Raw genomic sequence first — 12,681 nt, 5'->3', positions numbered from 1 at the left:
GCCTTCCTATACCTGTCACTCTAACTCCTTCTCCTTTCACCAGATTTTCCTCAGTTTCAATCATTCAAACCAAAATTTACCAAAGAGCAATGGAGAGTTCCAGGATTCCATGACACATACTATAAGTACTGGTATGCAGAGTTTGGGAAAAAGGAAGTACAACCATAATTAATAAGGAAACTATCAAATAGAATTCTGATATAATTTTCAAATGAACACCATTCCTTTATTTTTACCCTCTTTCCTACATGGGCCTCTATCTGAAAGAAATCCCAATGGGTCACCCCTAGCCAACTAAATGAGTTTTTTCAGCTGACTTTAAAAGTTTGCCCTCATCCAAACAGTTATTACTGTGTTTCCTCGAAAATAAGACAGTGTCTTATATTAATTTTTGCTCCTAAAGACGCACTATGTCTTATTTTCAAGGGATGTCTTATATTTCCATGAACAAGAATTGAAATTTATTGTTGAACAAAAAATAAACATTTATTAATATACTGTAGTCATGTCATCACAAACTTCAGCATAACTAGCCAAACTGAATTCCATCAAGAATTTCCTGTGACTCTATTTGAAACCCAGAGGTCACCAGCTTGAGTACAGGCTCATCAGCTTGAGGCTGGGCTCACAAGCTTGAGAGTGGGTCCTGCCTTAAGCCTGGGATCATAGACATGACTCCATGGTCATTGGCTTGATCCCAAAGGTCACTAGCTTGAAGCCCAAGGTTGCTGGCTTGAGCAAGGGGGTCACTGGCTCAGCTGCAGCCCCCACATCAAGGCACATATGAGAAAGCAGTCAAAGAACAACTAAGGTGCCTCAACAAATAACTGATGCTTTTCATCTCTCTCCCTTCCTGTCTGTCTGTCCTTAACTGTCTCTCTCCCTGTCTTTCTCTCTGTCTCTCTTGCTTAAAAATTACCTTATTCTGGGTGTATTAGAAATAAATACACACTTTGTTGTAGATAGAAATTATAAAAAATACAAAATATTCTCAAAATCACACTTCTAAGAAATGTACAACTTTCTACTTTCAGGTGGATGGATGGAATACAATGGGTGGAGGTTTCTTTTATTATGCTTTGATGTCTTGTCCCTTTTTATTAACACTATCACGTGTATTTTTTCTTCCTATCAATTTTTTATCAATATAAGCCTATTAAGTATACTTCAAAAAGTTTAGTAGATTTACTAATCTAGCATATAAATACAAATTCAGCTACTAGAAGGAATTAACTGTTTAGACCACTAGCAATGCATTTCGGTCCTAACACTGACTCCTTTTTACTCATAAGGAAAACAAAACTCTCAAAGCTTTATCCAGCTACACACAAAGAGAGTCAAAAGTAAAAATGCCTCTCTTGTTAATCAATCTGGATTCATTTTTGTTTAAAAATGAATGACAGGTATTTCTAACAAGTATCACTTAGATAACTGATCTTTAATTGTCCAAATTTGAAGAGTATAACTGAACCTTTGCTTTGTATATTCAACAGGGTATTCAAGTAAGACTATAATGTTCTAATGAGCGTTTTTCCTGCACGTGTACACAGCATTTCAAAACACACAGTTTCTCTGCTATGCCCATATTCACCTTACTTTCTGAATCACATTCTCTGTCATTACATCTCAGAAGGTAAATTCCCATTACTTTATGCTGTCTCTAAAGCCAGTCTGAGGACCATGACTTAGATTCTATTTTCTAATGCTCATTTCTTAATGGAGTGCTAGGGGATCCTGTTTCAAGCCAGACCATTTGCTAAATATGGGCAGATGAGTGGGGGATTTTTCTTCCCACACTTTCCATTAGACCCTAGATTACCAAACACATAAAACCCGTTTACAAGCTTGGCTAGGGCTGAATAGATGTTGGCTCCTGGTATGGTCTCTTGATTTGAACCCATGCACAAATTCTGATACCAGGTTACAAAAAACAAAAACAAAAACAAAAACAAAAACCTGTGAGGTACTTCAACAAGTCTGTACATGTGTTATAGCTCAACTCCCAAATATGGTAATGTCAACATTAGTGAAAAAGGTCTAGCTGACATTAAATCAGAGTTTGATTTAAGAGATGTCTTACAATTTATGCTCTATAATAATTGTTGCTCTTTAATGATACTAATCCAGTCATAACAAGATTGCTAATTTCAATCTGTTCTTCGGGTACTCAACACTAATAAGCCCTGCTTGATGGTAAGAGTTGCCAGCAAACTGAAGTAAGCCTGAATCTGTCTCCAGTCAAAACAGATGTCTGAAAAGTTTGTCCACATACCCCAATAATATGCTACAAAAATTTGGACTTAAGCTTTTAAAATAAGTAAGGTGACATACAGCTTAAGAAAGTATTTGTTGTCGATTATTTACTAAATGTTCTATGGTACTCTTAACATCGTGTTCAACACACATCAAAAGCAGTGCTTTCCCTTTAAGAAGCTTATAATTTAAAACATACAAACAACCATATGCAGAAAAAAAGCTAGAGATCAGAGTAAATGGAAGTATTCACAAAAATGTACAAATTCAGCATGCCAGAACTTTTCAGTTGAGCAATATGATCCCCAGTGAAATTCTTTCCAAATGATGTATCATGTGCACAAGTTACAAGTGATTATCTTCAATTTTCTTGGAAATGAGTAATAAGATACCCCTTAAGACCCATGTTTTTGTATATGCATCAAACACTAAAGTTGGCATGGTCATTGATAGCTGCCATTTAAGGAGAAAACATATTTTTTGTCTTGTCTCATAGCAAACAATTCCAGGCCTCTCTTTCTCCCAGGTTGGTAATAAGCAGCTTTTTCTAAGCTATAATGAACAGCCAACATTACAATTTCTGAAGAGAGAAGTAATAGAATGCTTAAAAATATTGCATCAAAGTATTGGATACAACTATCGGCCCATAATAAATAAATAAATAAATAAATAAATAAATAAATAAATAAATAAATAAAGCAAGCACACTGCAAAACTGACACCATCTGTAGCATCTAGCATCTATCAAAATTTTCTTATACCTTGTTTTCCCTAATGCTTACAAAGGGAATTGATCCAAGAATTAAGAAAACTTTTTAAGATGGTGGCCCTATTAAGAGATTCCTCCCTATCTCTCACTTCATCTCTTCAGTTCCTTTCCCTTGCCCAGGCTGGCTATTGTGACCATTTCAGCCAATTTCCTGGAGTTATTTTCTAGTCCTTTTCACCCTATTTAATCCTACAAGTTTCCTGAGAAGCCTGTTTACTTCTCTGCTCTCTCACTAGACTGTGAGCGCCTTGACAAAAGGGACTGTTTCTTATTCCTCTTGGCACTCCCAGCACCTAACACAGAGCCTGCCAAGGAGCAGGCAGTCTTAGAAGTCTTTCAGGCCAAGGTGCTCCACTGATTATTAGCCGGCTCCTCAATCAGACTGAAGCAACCCTCTAAGCACATCTCAGTACCAATCATCAGTATCAACATAATAAATCTATTCAGACCACATTTGAAAGAATTCTCTAAACTGTTCCCAAGTTAGTACACAATAACACAACTTTTTCAAAGTTTTAACAAATCACCTACTCTCCCAAATGTCTAGTGCAATCTCAGAGGAGGTAAAACCCTCCCACACCTCACTTATTCGCTCCCAGACATTAGGGCACTAACTGCTTCAAACTAATTGGGAAACCACAGCTGGCAACCCAGACGCAGTTGCTAGTTCTGACACTTTAAAAAACAACAAATACCAAACTCACTTTTGTTTCAAGAACACTGATTTTTATTTTTATGTTTTTTTGTCTATTTTGAAAAACTCCAAGTCGATTTTGGCTCTTCAAGACTGCCTTTTATCCATACGGGCATTTGGCCTTCTGGATTGGTTCTTGCACTTTCCAAGGCCCTCTAAGGCAAGAGTCCTCAATCTTTTGGGAGTTGCAACATTTCCACAGTTTCTTTTATTTTCTTATTCACATCCCTCCCCTTCACCATCGCCCTCCCCCAACAAAAGTGGTGTATGGCATTCATAAAGTGAATTACACTTGATTTTTGTTTAGAGGAATTTTTTTCAGACTTCTGTAGCATTCCCTTGAGACAACTGGAAACATCATTGTCTGATTACTAACTCACTTTCCTTGTCTAAAATTGTATCCATTCCTGATTGCGCCTGTGGATAGGTTAAGCAAAACAAAATAAACATCTAGACTTATGAGCTCATTGGCCTTTTTTTCCTGAATTTTTCTAAATTAAATAAGGGCAAGAGAGCTGCACTGAAAGTCAGTTATATGGATTTTTCTGCCAAATGCTAACTCTGTGTGCCTGGTTTCCATCTGTAGTGCTTTCCAAGTTACAAATCCTTTAAAAATAAATACATACATACATACATACATACATACATAGTGGGGTATGAAAAGATCTATGGATTTGGGGGACATGCTATTTAGAATTGCTACCCAGTGCATTTGAACACTCTAAAAGAGATGGGAACATGAGATTGCAAGGCTTTAGATCAGCTTTGTGGAATTCAGTGATTTATTTTTTAGGTTGGATGATTTCAAATGCCATTTAGTCTCATCCATATTATCATAAGAAATGTACCCTATCTGCTCTAACCCATTCTGCTAATGTGTCCAAAGTTAGCAGTCAATCCCAAATGTTCCCCCGAAGTGAGACAGGACATTCTTGAGGATTTCTCCTTACTGTGACCAAATCTCATTTAATCTGGGAGAAAGAAAGCTTTAATGCAGTTAATATAGTGGAGTTGGCAAACTGAACATAGCTTGTAATATAGATGGGGAAAATGATAAGTGGTCATCATGATGGTTCGTAACTCAATTTGCAGCTCTCTTTCAATTTCCAACCACTGATCAACAGCAGCAAATCACACATTTATTCACTTTGAAATTATGAACTTGCCATTGTATTCAGACTGCCATTATCGTCTCTTCTCTGAAATACTGATGAGCTCTTTCCACACATGGACATTAGGATTTTCACCATGTTTTCCATATCTACAGTGACCATATTTGCTCAACTAAAATTCAAAACACATGGTCTCATGCCAGGACAAAGTACTGGAAATCTGTACTGCCCCAGTCAATGCAGAATGTATGGGAGTTGTATGGGTATCACCGTATTTGAAGTCTGGCTTTGCTCCAAGGCAAGTCAGAACAGTTCCTGCCATGTAGAAGGTGTTCAACACTGCATATGTTTGTTAAATAGAAGTGAAGTAGGGAATGTGGGATTTGTATCATAAAGATCCTTGCAAAATGACTTTTTCTGTGGAGTTTTGGAAATACTAGTAGAAAATGATAAATTTGCCAGTCCCTGTTCTCTATTGTATGGCCATTCTTAGGCCCAAAGTAAAGGAGCTGGGAAGGAGGGAGTGCAGGCCAAATCTCATACACACAGTGTGTGGGCCCTCCCAATACTTTTATACAGATGCTGCAAAGAGGCAGGCAGCCAGAGAGCTGGGGGAGGGGAAGGGAGGAGGAGCGAAGGCCCCAGTGTGTGTGTAGAGGGGGTTGCTCAATCAGTTTCTGCATTCCCTCTGGCCTTTTTCTTCTTTTAAGCACAACCTTTACTCCCCTGGTTTCAAAAAACCCACCCCAATTCTGGACCCATTCATCTTGTGGAGGCTCATCCTGTGAAGACCAATTTTAATATTATCCCCGAAAGCATGTTCTCTGGCTTTAGCAATTTAATTACCATGGCACTTCGAGGGGGAGAGAGATTTGCCTGTTGTTTCAGATCTATGGAACTGATTCATAGGTTGCCCCTTACAGCTCCTGCACACGCCCACGTGGAATGTTATTAACACTTAACAGTGGAAGAGGTAGTTCTTCCCTTCCTTAGAGGGAAGTCCTGCAAAGCAATATTTAACATATGCACAATTGCATTTTAGTCGCCAAAAGGGTGACCAATTACCTTTGTAACTAAACAGCATGCTCGCTCGGCTCTTTTTATCCACTTAAAGAAAAGGCCTAGGGCAAGCTGGCTGCCTAGGTAACCTCCCGTTAGTGAACGCTCCCTGGCAGCGCCCACAGGGCGCGCATCACACTCAAAACTTGGTCCAACCATCAAGCCCGCCTCGCTGACTTGTTGAGAGGCAAGAGCCAAGTTTGGGCGAGGGCGGCGCCCAGATCCCTCAGAAGCGCGGGATCCCCGCCTCGCTGGATGCATGGGTCGAGGAGAGACTCTGGAGGCCACAAACGTCTTAAGGTTGAATACTACCGGCCGTTTTTTCAGAGCGCATATCTGATAAATTAACCTGTTTGAAACTGAATCTTCTCGCCCGCACTGTCAGTGTAGCAAATTGTCCTGATGAAATTCTAAGGAAGGCTTAGGAGTACAACCATGGGACAGTCAATCACACAAGTCCATTAATATTCATCTGTTGACAGTGGCAGCCCTCAGCTAAGGTTAAAATATGCCCTTACAACGCGATCTGACAGTGCAGAACAAAAGGCAGGCGTTCAGAAACTTCCCTCCACCTAAAATCATCTCCCCTTCATGGTCCAGCCTGTCAAATAAAGCTGATGAATTTGAGAGGGGGACGAATTATATCATCTTTGGACTCCTGTTCCCTGGGCCAACAGCTCCATTTTTGAAGCGATTTTGCAAATCTAGAGAAGGAACGCTGTTTTGAAGGAAAAAACTCAGTCCTCCTCATTTGGGCGACCTTCTTCCTCAAAAGTTTCCCTCCGTGTGTCTTTACCTGCCACTGTGGATTCGGAGACAAATCCTCAACTTTGCCTGCAATTGGGCCCATGAGCTCAGAAACTCAGGCTGAGGGAAAGATGGCCTGGGGGCAGGTCGGAGAAAGAATGGCCGAAGCCGCGGTCCATGGCTGAAATTCTGGCACGTACATATGAGCGAAGGTGGCAAATTCCCGAGGCACCGGTTCGGCTGTGAGGCGTCAGTTCACAGAGGCCCGTGGAGCCAGATCCCACTTTCCCTCTCTCCCCCAAACATGGGCGCTCCGGAACAAGCCATCCCCACAGATCCTCCCATTCGCACCTTCCCTGACAGCGGAGTGTGTACAGGGAATGTGGCCACAGGGCACATTTTTTCCCTGTATGGGGAGATCTGGTTGGCCTTGGGCACAGCGACCACTCCCAGGCGCCCAGCGACAAGGCACACGACCGCGGCCCTGCGGGACTAGAGCATTCAGGGTACCGCCACTACGTGCCCCCGGGGTCTCTGCTCTGCGCGTGGAACACGCGTGGGGGACTTCTCCTCACCTGGCACGGGGGTTTCAGGCACCCACTTCAGTCCGGGCTGCAGTCTCTGGAAGAAGGAGCGGACCTGGTGACAGGTGGCGTCCGGTGGCGGCGGCGGAGGCTGCGCCTGTCCGGGGCAGTCCAAGCTGAGCAGCATCGCCACCACCAAGCACGCGGTGTGCACATTCCCTGCCATCCTGCTGGGCGGGGAGCAAGAGGAGCGCGGGAGAGTGGCGGCGGGAGCGAGAGCAGTCCCAGGACGCGGCAAGCCTGACAGTGACCGAAGGAGCGGGAGACTTGAGGCTACCCAGCCGCTGCAAAAGTTTCCTCGCAGCTACCTGGGCGCTGGACAAGGGCGGGAACGCTGGTCTGCAAGGGCGGGGCGGGGCCGACAAGGCCTGGGCGGGGCGAGGAGGGACCCAGCGGAGTGGGGCGGGGCGAGGCCAACTGCGCGGCGGAGGGGCGGTGGCGTGTCTGCGGGTACTGGGCGTGGGGCTACGAAGACTGCTGGGGCCCCCGGGCGCGGGTATGGACTGGGGAGGCGCGAAAGGAAGACGCTGAGCGATCGAGTGCGTTGGCTCTTGGCAGCCTGGCCCCGCTGCCTGCTAGCCGCCTTCCCACACAGGGCGCTCTGGCACAACTACTGCAGAGGGGCTGCAGGCTCAGGCATGCTGATTGGCTTCCCAGCAGCCGTCCCTTCTGACTGGCTCTGCGAGAAGTTCCCCAGCCTCACTCCTCCTTCCCGCCGTTCATTGGCCTACAGCCGGGAAGGCTTTTCCCTTTAGGATTTTTGCAATCTCTCCATCCTTTCTTGGGGTGTGTGGGGGTTCCTGGCTTAAGTACCCCTCTTTGCTTCGCCACAGGTCTCGGTCGAGCTCGTCTCTGGCCAGAGCCACACAAAGTCTTCCCTTTCGCACAAAACCCACCTCTTCCTGATCTCCAAAGGACTTCGCTTGAAAGGTTTTCCCGTGGCAACTAAAGCTAGGTTCACAAACCCAACCCACAAAAAGTTACAATTAGGGACAACTTGGGCTCACTGGCGGGTTCACAGCCCGCCTTATCTTTAAATACTGTACCTACAAAGTCGGAAAGTCTTTGAGGCTTACTTGGTTTAATTCAATAAAACACACAAAGTTGGAGAAAGTACCGGATCCCAGAGTGTTAAAAGAATCTGTCTCTTGCAAGATAGTCACAAGGTGATCCTTCCTGAAAGAGAACAGAACTGGTGACAACAAAATAACCTGGGGGCTTAAAGCCAGTGGAATTCATTAGAAAATCCTTTACATAGCAAATTCATTGAGCCAGAGCTCGGCTGTTTCAGAAATGGAGAAGAAGGCTAATTGAAAGGTCTTCTACACCCAAATCTCCACGTCTGCTGCTTAAATTTCACCAATAAAAACCCAGTTCTTTGAAAAGCAAATACTTCTTAGACGAGGAATGCATTTAACTATTACTTATATGCTCCTAAGTAGGGATCTTTAACCCCTGTATACTTTTTTTGTGATACACACACACACACACATACACACACACACACACATACACACACACACACACCTTAGCACACAGCAGAAACTCAGTAAGTATTTGTATAGTAAAATGATTTAACACCTCACTGTGAATTAGTTTATCATCTGATTGTGTTGTTTCTATCTCGGTGACAGTAGGTTTTGATAAGTAAAGAAAAGGGATAGCCTCCACAGCAGGAATTCTCCAGGAAGTGGAGGATAGAGGAGCTTATTCGCTAGAACATGTGGCCTGAGGAGAGGTGAGGGAAGGGGAAGGTCCCCGAGGAGCTCGTTTGCTCATTCATTTGTTCAGTGGCAAATATTTGAACTCTTACTATGTACCAGACACTGTGGGACACAAACAGACAATGGGGACACAAAGATTAACCTATGGTACCTGACTTCAAAGAGCTACAAGTCTAATGGGAAAAGCAAGCAAACAGAAAGATGTTGACACAGCATGTGGTAAGTGCTAACATAGAGGCAAAAGCAGAGTTCTAAGGGGGTGAAAGGGTGGGCCTGAGAAAGCTTCCCCAAAAAAATGGTGCCCTAAATTCAGGCTGGAAAGTCCAGCAGAAATTGAGGTGAAAAAAGTTGATGGGAGGGAGGTGCCAAGGGAAAAGAAGCCATGTGAACAAAGACAAAGGAGAGAGCCTAGCATGGCTCAGTTGGAGGGTGGCAGGTTTCAGGCCAGAGAGTTAGAACAGCTAAAGCAGCGGAGACAAGCAAGAGCCAGATGATGCAGTCTTGAACCCCTGTGAAAGAGCCTGGGGAAACACTTAGGGAAATTTTAAGTAGAGGAGTGACATGATCATATTTGCCTTGTGAAAAGATCTCTCCAGCAACGTTGTAGAGAATGACTTGGGGAAGGAAACAGGTTGAAAGCTGGTTAAGAGGCTGTGAAAATAATCCAAACAAGAAATGAAAAAGGCCTGTGGCAGAGGAGATTTGGAAGAGGAAAAAAAAACTATAGTATTTAGAAGGTAAAATGAAAATGGCATAATGACCTAGTGGATGTGGGGGATGGGAGAGGAGTCAAGGATGGACAGCTTATTCATTCTCTTTTCAACAAACATTTGAGTGCTGCCTATGTATCTGGCATTCTTCTCCTACTTCATAATTTTGCCTAGGGCTAGGCCTGCTCCTGCACTGAACATTTGACAAATGACATATCCACTTTAAAAGAAACACCAATTAAGAGTCATAATTTGGCTGGTGAGTTTGATATGTTCCACCTGTGGAGCCCTGTGACCAAAGGGCAGATTGGAAGGCAAGCATTGATTGAATTTCATGACCCCGCAGAGGAAGACATGACCTCCCATAAATTCATGATCTTCCAGAGCTCATGCAACTAACTACAAAGGCAACAGTTGTTTTCAACTATTGGGTACTGACTACCTTGAAAAAGGGACTGTGATTTATTTTTAATATACACTTTTATATCTAATACACTTTGCATAAGCCAGGTCAGTGCTTCCCAAAGTTAAGTGTATAGATCCCTAGTGGTATGTAGGACAGTGAAGTTTTTTTTTTCTTTTTTAGATTTTATTTATTCATTTTTTGAAAGAGAGGAGGGTGGAGAGAGAGCGAAACGGGGAAGCATAGGAAGCATCAACTCCCATGTGTGCCTTGACCGGGCAAGCCCAGGGTTTTGAACCAGCAAACTCAGCTTTCCAGGTTGATGTTTTATCCACTGCACCACCACAGGTCAGGACAGTGAGGTTTTTGAGTTTTATTTTAATAAATATTTTTAATGAAGATTAGAAATAAAATATATATGTATACATAGTATATCCAACCTATGATTCCATTAAGACAAAGCTAAGTAGACAGTGCTGTGATGAATGTATTTCAATAAAAACCTGAGCTGGATTAAAGAAAAGTATTAAATAGTCCTAGGAATATGAGGACACAGCAAAACTTTTGGGGTGGTATGTGAATAGCTAGGATTTGGGTAGATCATAGGCAAACTGGATCTGGGCTTTTGTGAAATAGTTTTTTGACCTAAAATCTTCTGCTATCCCTCCCAGCTACTTGAAGGCTTTAAGCCAAACTAAGGTAGGAGTTAATAAAACTTGCTAGCCTCAAGGAGTGGTTCCATTTTTATAAGTGCCTCTCAAACACTTTCTAACCTTTCAGCCTACAAGCAATGACTCTAACAATGGAATTTTAGGCACTGGAAAAGGCACTGAGGAATAGGCTTTTGGTAAAGAAAGCTTGCAGAAACACCGTGGGCAGCTGTCCACTCAGCCTCTATTGTGACATGTAAATTTATTGACTAAAATCCCTTTCCTTAGCCAAACTATAAAATCTGTTTGTTACATTATATACTGTATACTGGCCAGATAGGTAACTATAATTAAGACTGGGTTTTCCTTCTCTTTCACAAAATAACCATCTTACCTTTTAAGGCTCCTTTTCTCATGTTAGAAGTCAGGCCAATGACTCATTCTTACTCTTTAGCTAGAAAAGACAAAGGGAAACAATCAGTCTAGAAACACAAAAGGATGTGCTGATTGAGCCAGTGTGCACTTTCTACAGTTCATAGTTTTGTGCTTTCAGGGCCAGTTGGAAACATTTAGATAACACCGTTGGGCCCTATTTTTCTCTCTAGACCGCAGAAGAAGCATACCTAACACAGCAGGCCCAGAAGAACTTTTCTTCACCTAGTCTCCAGTTTAAAAGAATTCGAGAATTCCCAGCTGTAGCCAACAACTATTATCTTGCTGGAACTGGGAGGAGAGTCTGGTTCCATGGCTCCAAAAGCAGCATAAATCAAAGTTTCTGGGAGAGGGTTAAGAAAGGGTGTTCAACAGCTGCTGCCATGGGAGGGGCTCATACAAGACCATGCACAAGGCCACACACGCACACAAGATTTGTCCTGAGCCCAGTTCCCCTTTCCCCCTCATGCACACACTATCTTTTCCCCTTCACCCTACCCTCAACACCTACTTTCACAGAAAAACTTTAAAACTCATCTGCTTACAGTGTATATGGTATAGGATATAATGGGGCTGCCCACCCAGGGGTGTTAGTATTTTAACAGAGATCAAAGCTTTAAACCAAAGGTACAGAGCTCTAAAAACTGTGGAATTCCAGACATTTGCCAGTGGGAAGGGAGTGTTTAAACTGAGGGGCAATGAGGCCTTTTTTGGTGCACCTGAAATCACATCATGTAGACAGTTGCTTATATGTTAAACTGGTGCTGCTCACAGTCAACACCTCCCTAGCCACACCTCTGCACTCTATGGCACACAGCCACTTTGTTTCCCCTTCTCTTGCAGTGTATGACTCCTTTGTGGGGCAGAGGGGAGGGGAGGCGCCAGGCACACTGATCCCAATTCTCCCAAATGTATAAGCTATGATCAGAGAATGAATTATGGTCCTTTGGGAAAGAGTGTTCATTCATTCATCCCAGACAGCAAACCAGTGCAATGTAAATGGTAACTTTGTAAGTTGAAAGACTTAAAGCCATTTTGAAAATTGCATAATAATCCCAGACAGAATTTGGCTCTATGTGTATGGAAAATTAATAGGCCTGGCTGAGATGCTTGCATTATGAGTTGTGGATGGATAGCCTCTCCTCAGACCAGGGACTATGATTTGCCCCCACTAAATCCACAAAATCTACTGAGGTTCTTGTAAGTTAGAGTCCAAGACTTGAAAAAAATTTGAAAATTTTATTTGTGGCATCATGTCAATTACACAAATAAAAATTATTCTGTTCTGTCTTCATTTGTAAAAGGGATATTGATCTCTAGATTCATAACGTACTTTTTCATACCCCTAGTCCATTGAATTTTTTTTCTTATTGGGAAAATATGCACTATGTATACCTAACATTTTGTGTCTTTTGCATATGATATATGATTTTCTATAGAAATTTAAAGGTTTTGTAGTTTGGTGACTGAGAGTATGGTAGCTTTAAATCTAAAGGCTGGTGATGCCTGAAGCATGGCTTTATGTGCCACATGGCAATTCACAC

The 12,681-nt window shown here is 42.7% G+C and overlaps 1 protein-coding gene across 1 annotated transcript in view; it reads right to left on the bottom strand.

The window, feature by feature from the left end:
* The window catches only part of GPC3 (glypican 3), a 692,738-nt gene extending 685,169 nt beyond the window's left edge, over positions 1–7,569 (bottom strand). Inside the window, exon 1 of the mRNA XM_066250036.1 lies at positions 7,210–7,569. Within this exon, the coding sequence (XP_066106133.1) occupies positions 7,210–7,384 (175 nt within the window). The 5' untranslated portion in view covers positions 7,385–7,569. The remainder of the gene's footprint in view (positions 1–7,209) is intronic.
* Between the last annotated feature and the right edge of the window lie 5,112 nt (positions 7,570–12,681).

The sequence above is a fragment of the Saccopteryx bilineata genome, chromosome X (genome assembly GCF_036850765.1).
Source record: "Saccopteryx bilineata isolate mSacBil1 chromosome X, mSacBil1_pri_phased_curated, whole genome shotgun sequence".
NCBI classification, from domain to species: Eukaryota; Metazoa; Chordata; class Mammalia; order Chiroptera; family Emballonuridae; genus Saccopteryx; species Saccopteryx bilineata.
The sequence above is the reverse complement of the archived record's forward strand: the minus strand, read 5'-3'. Positions and strand labels throughout refer to the sequence as shown.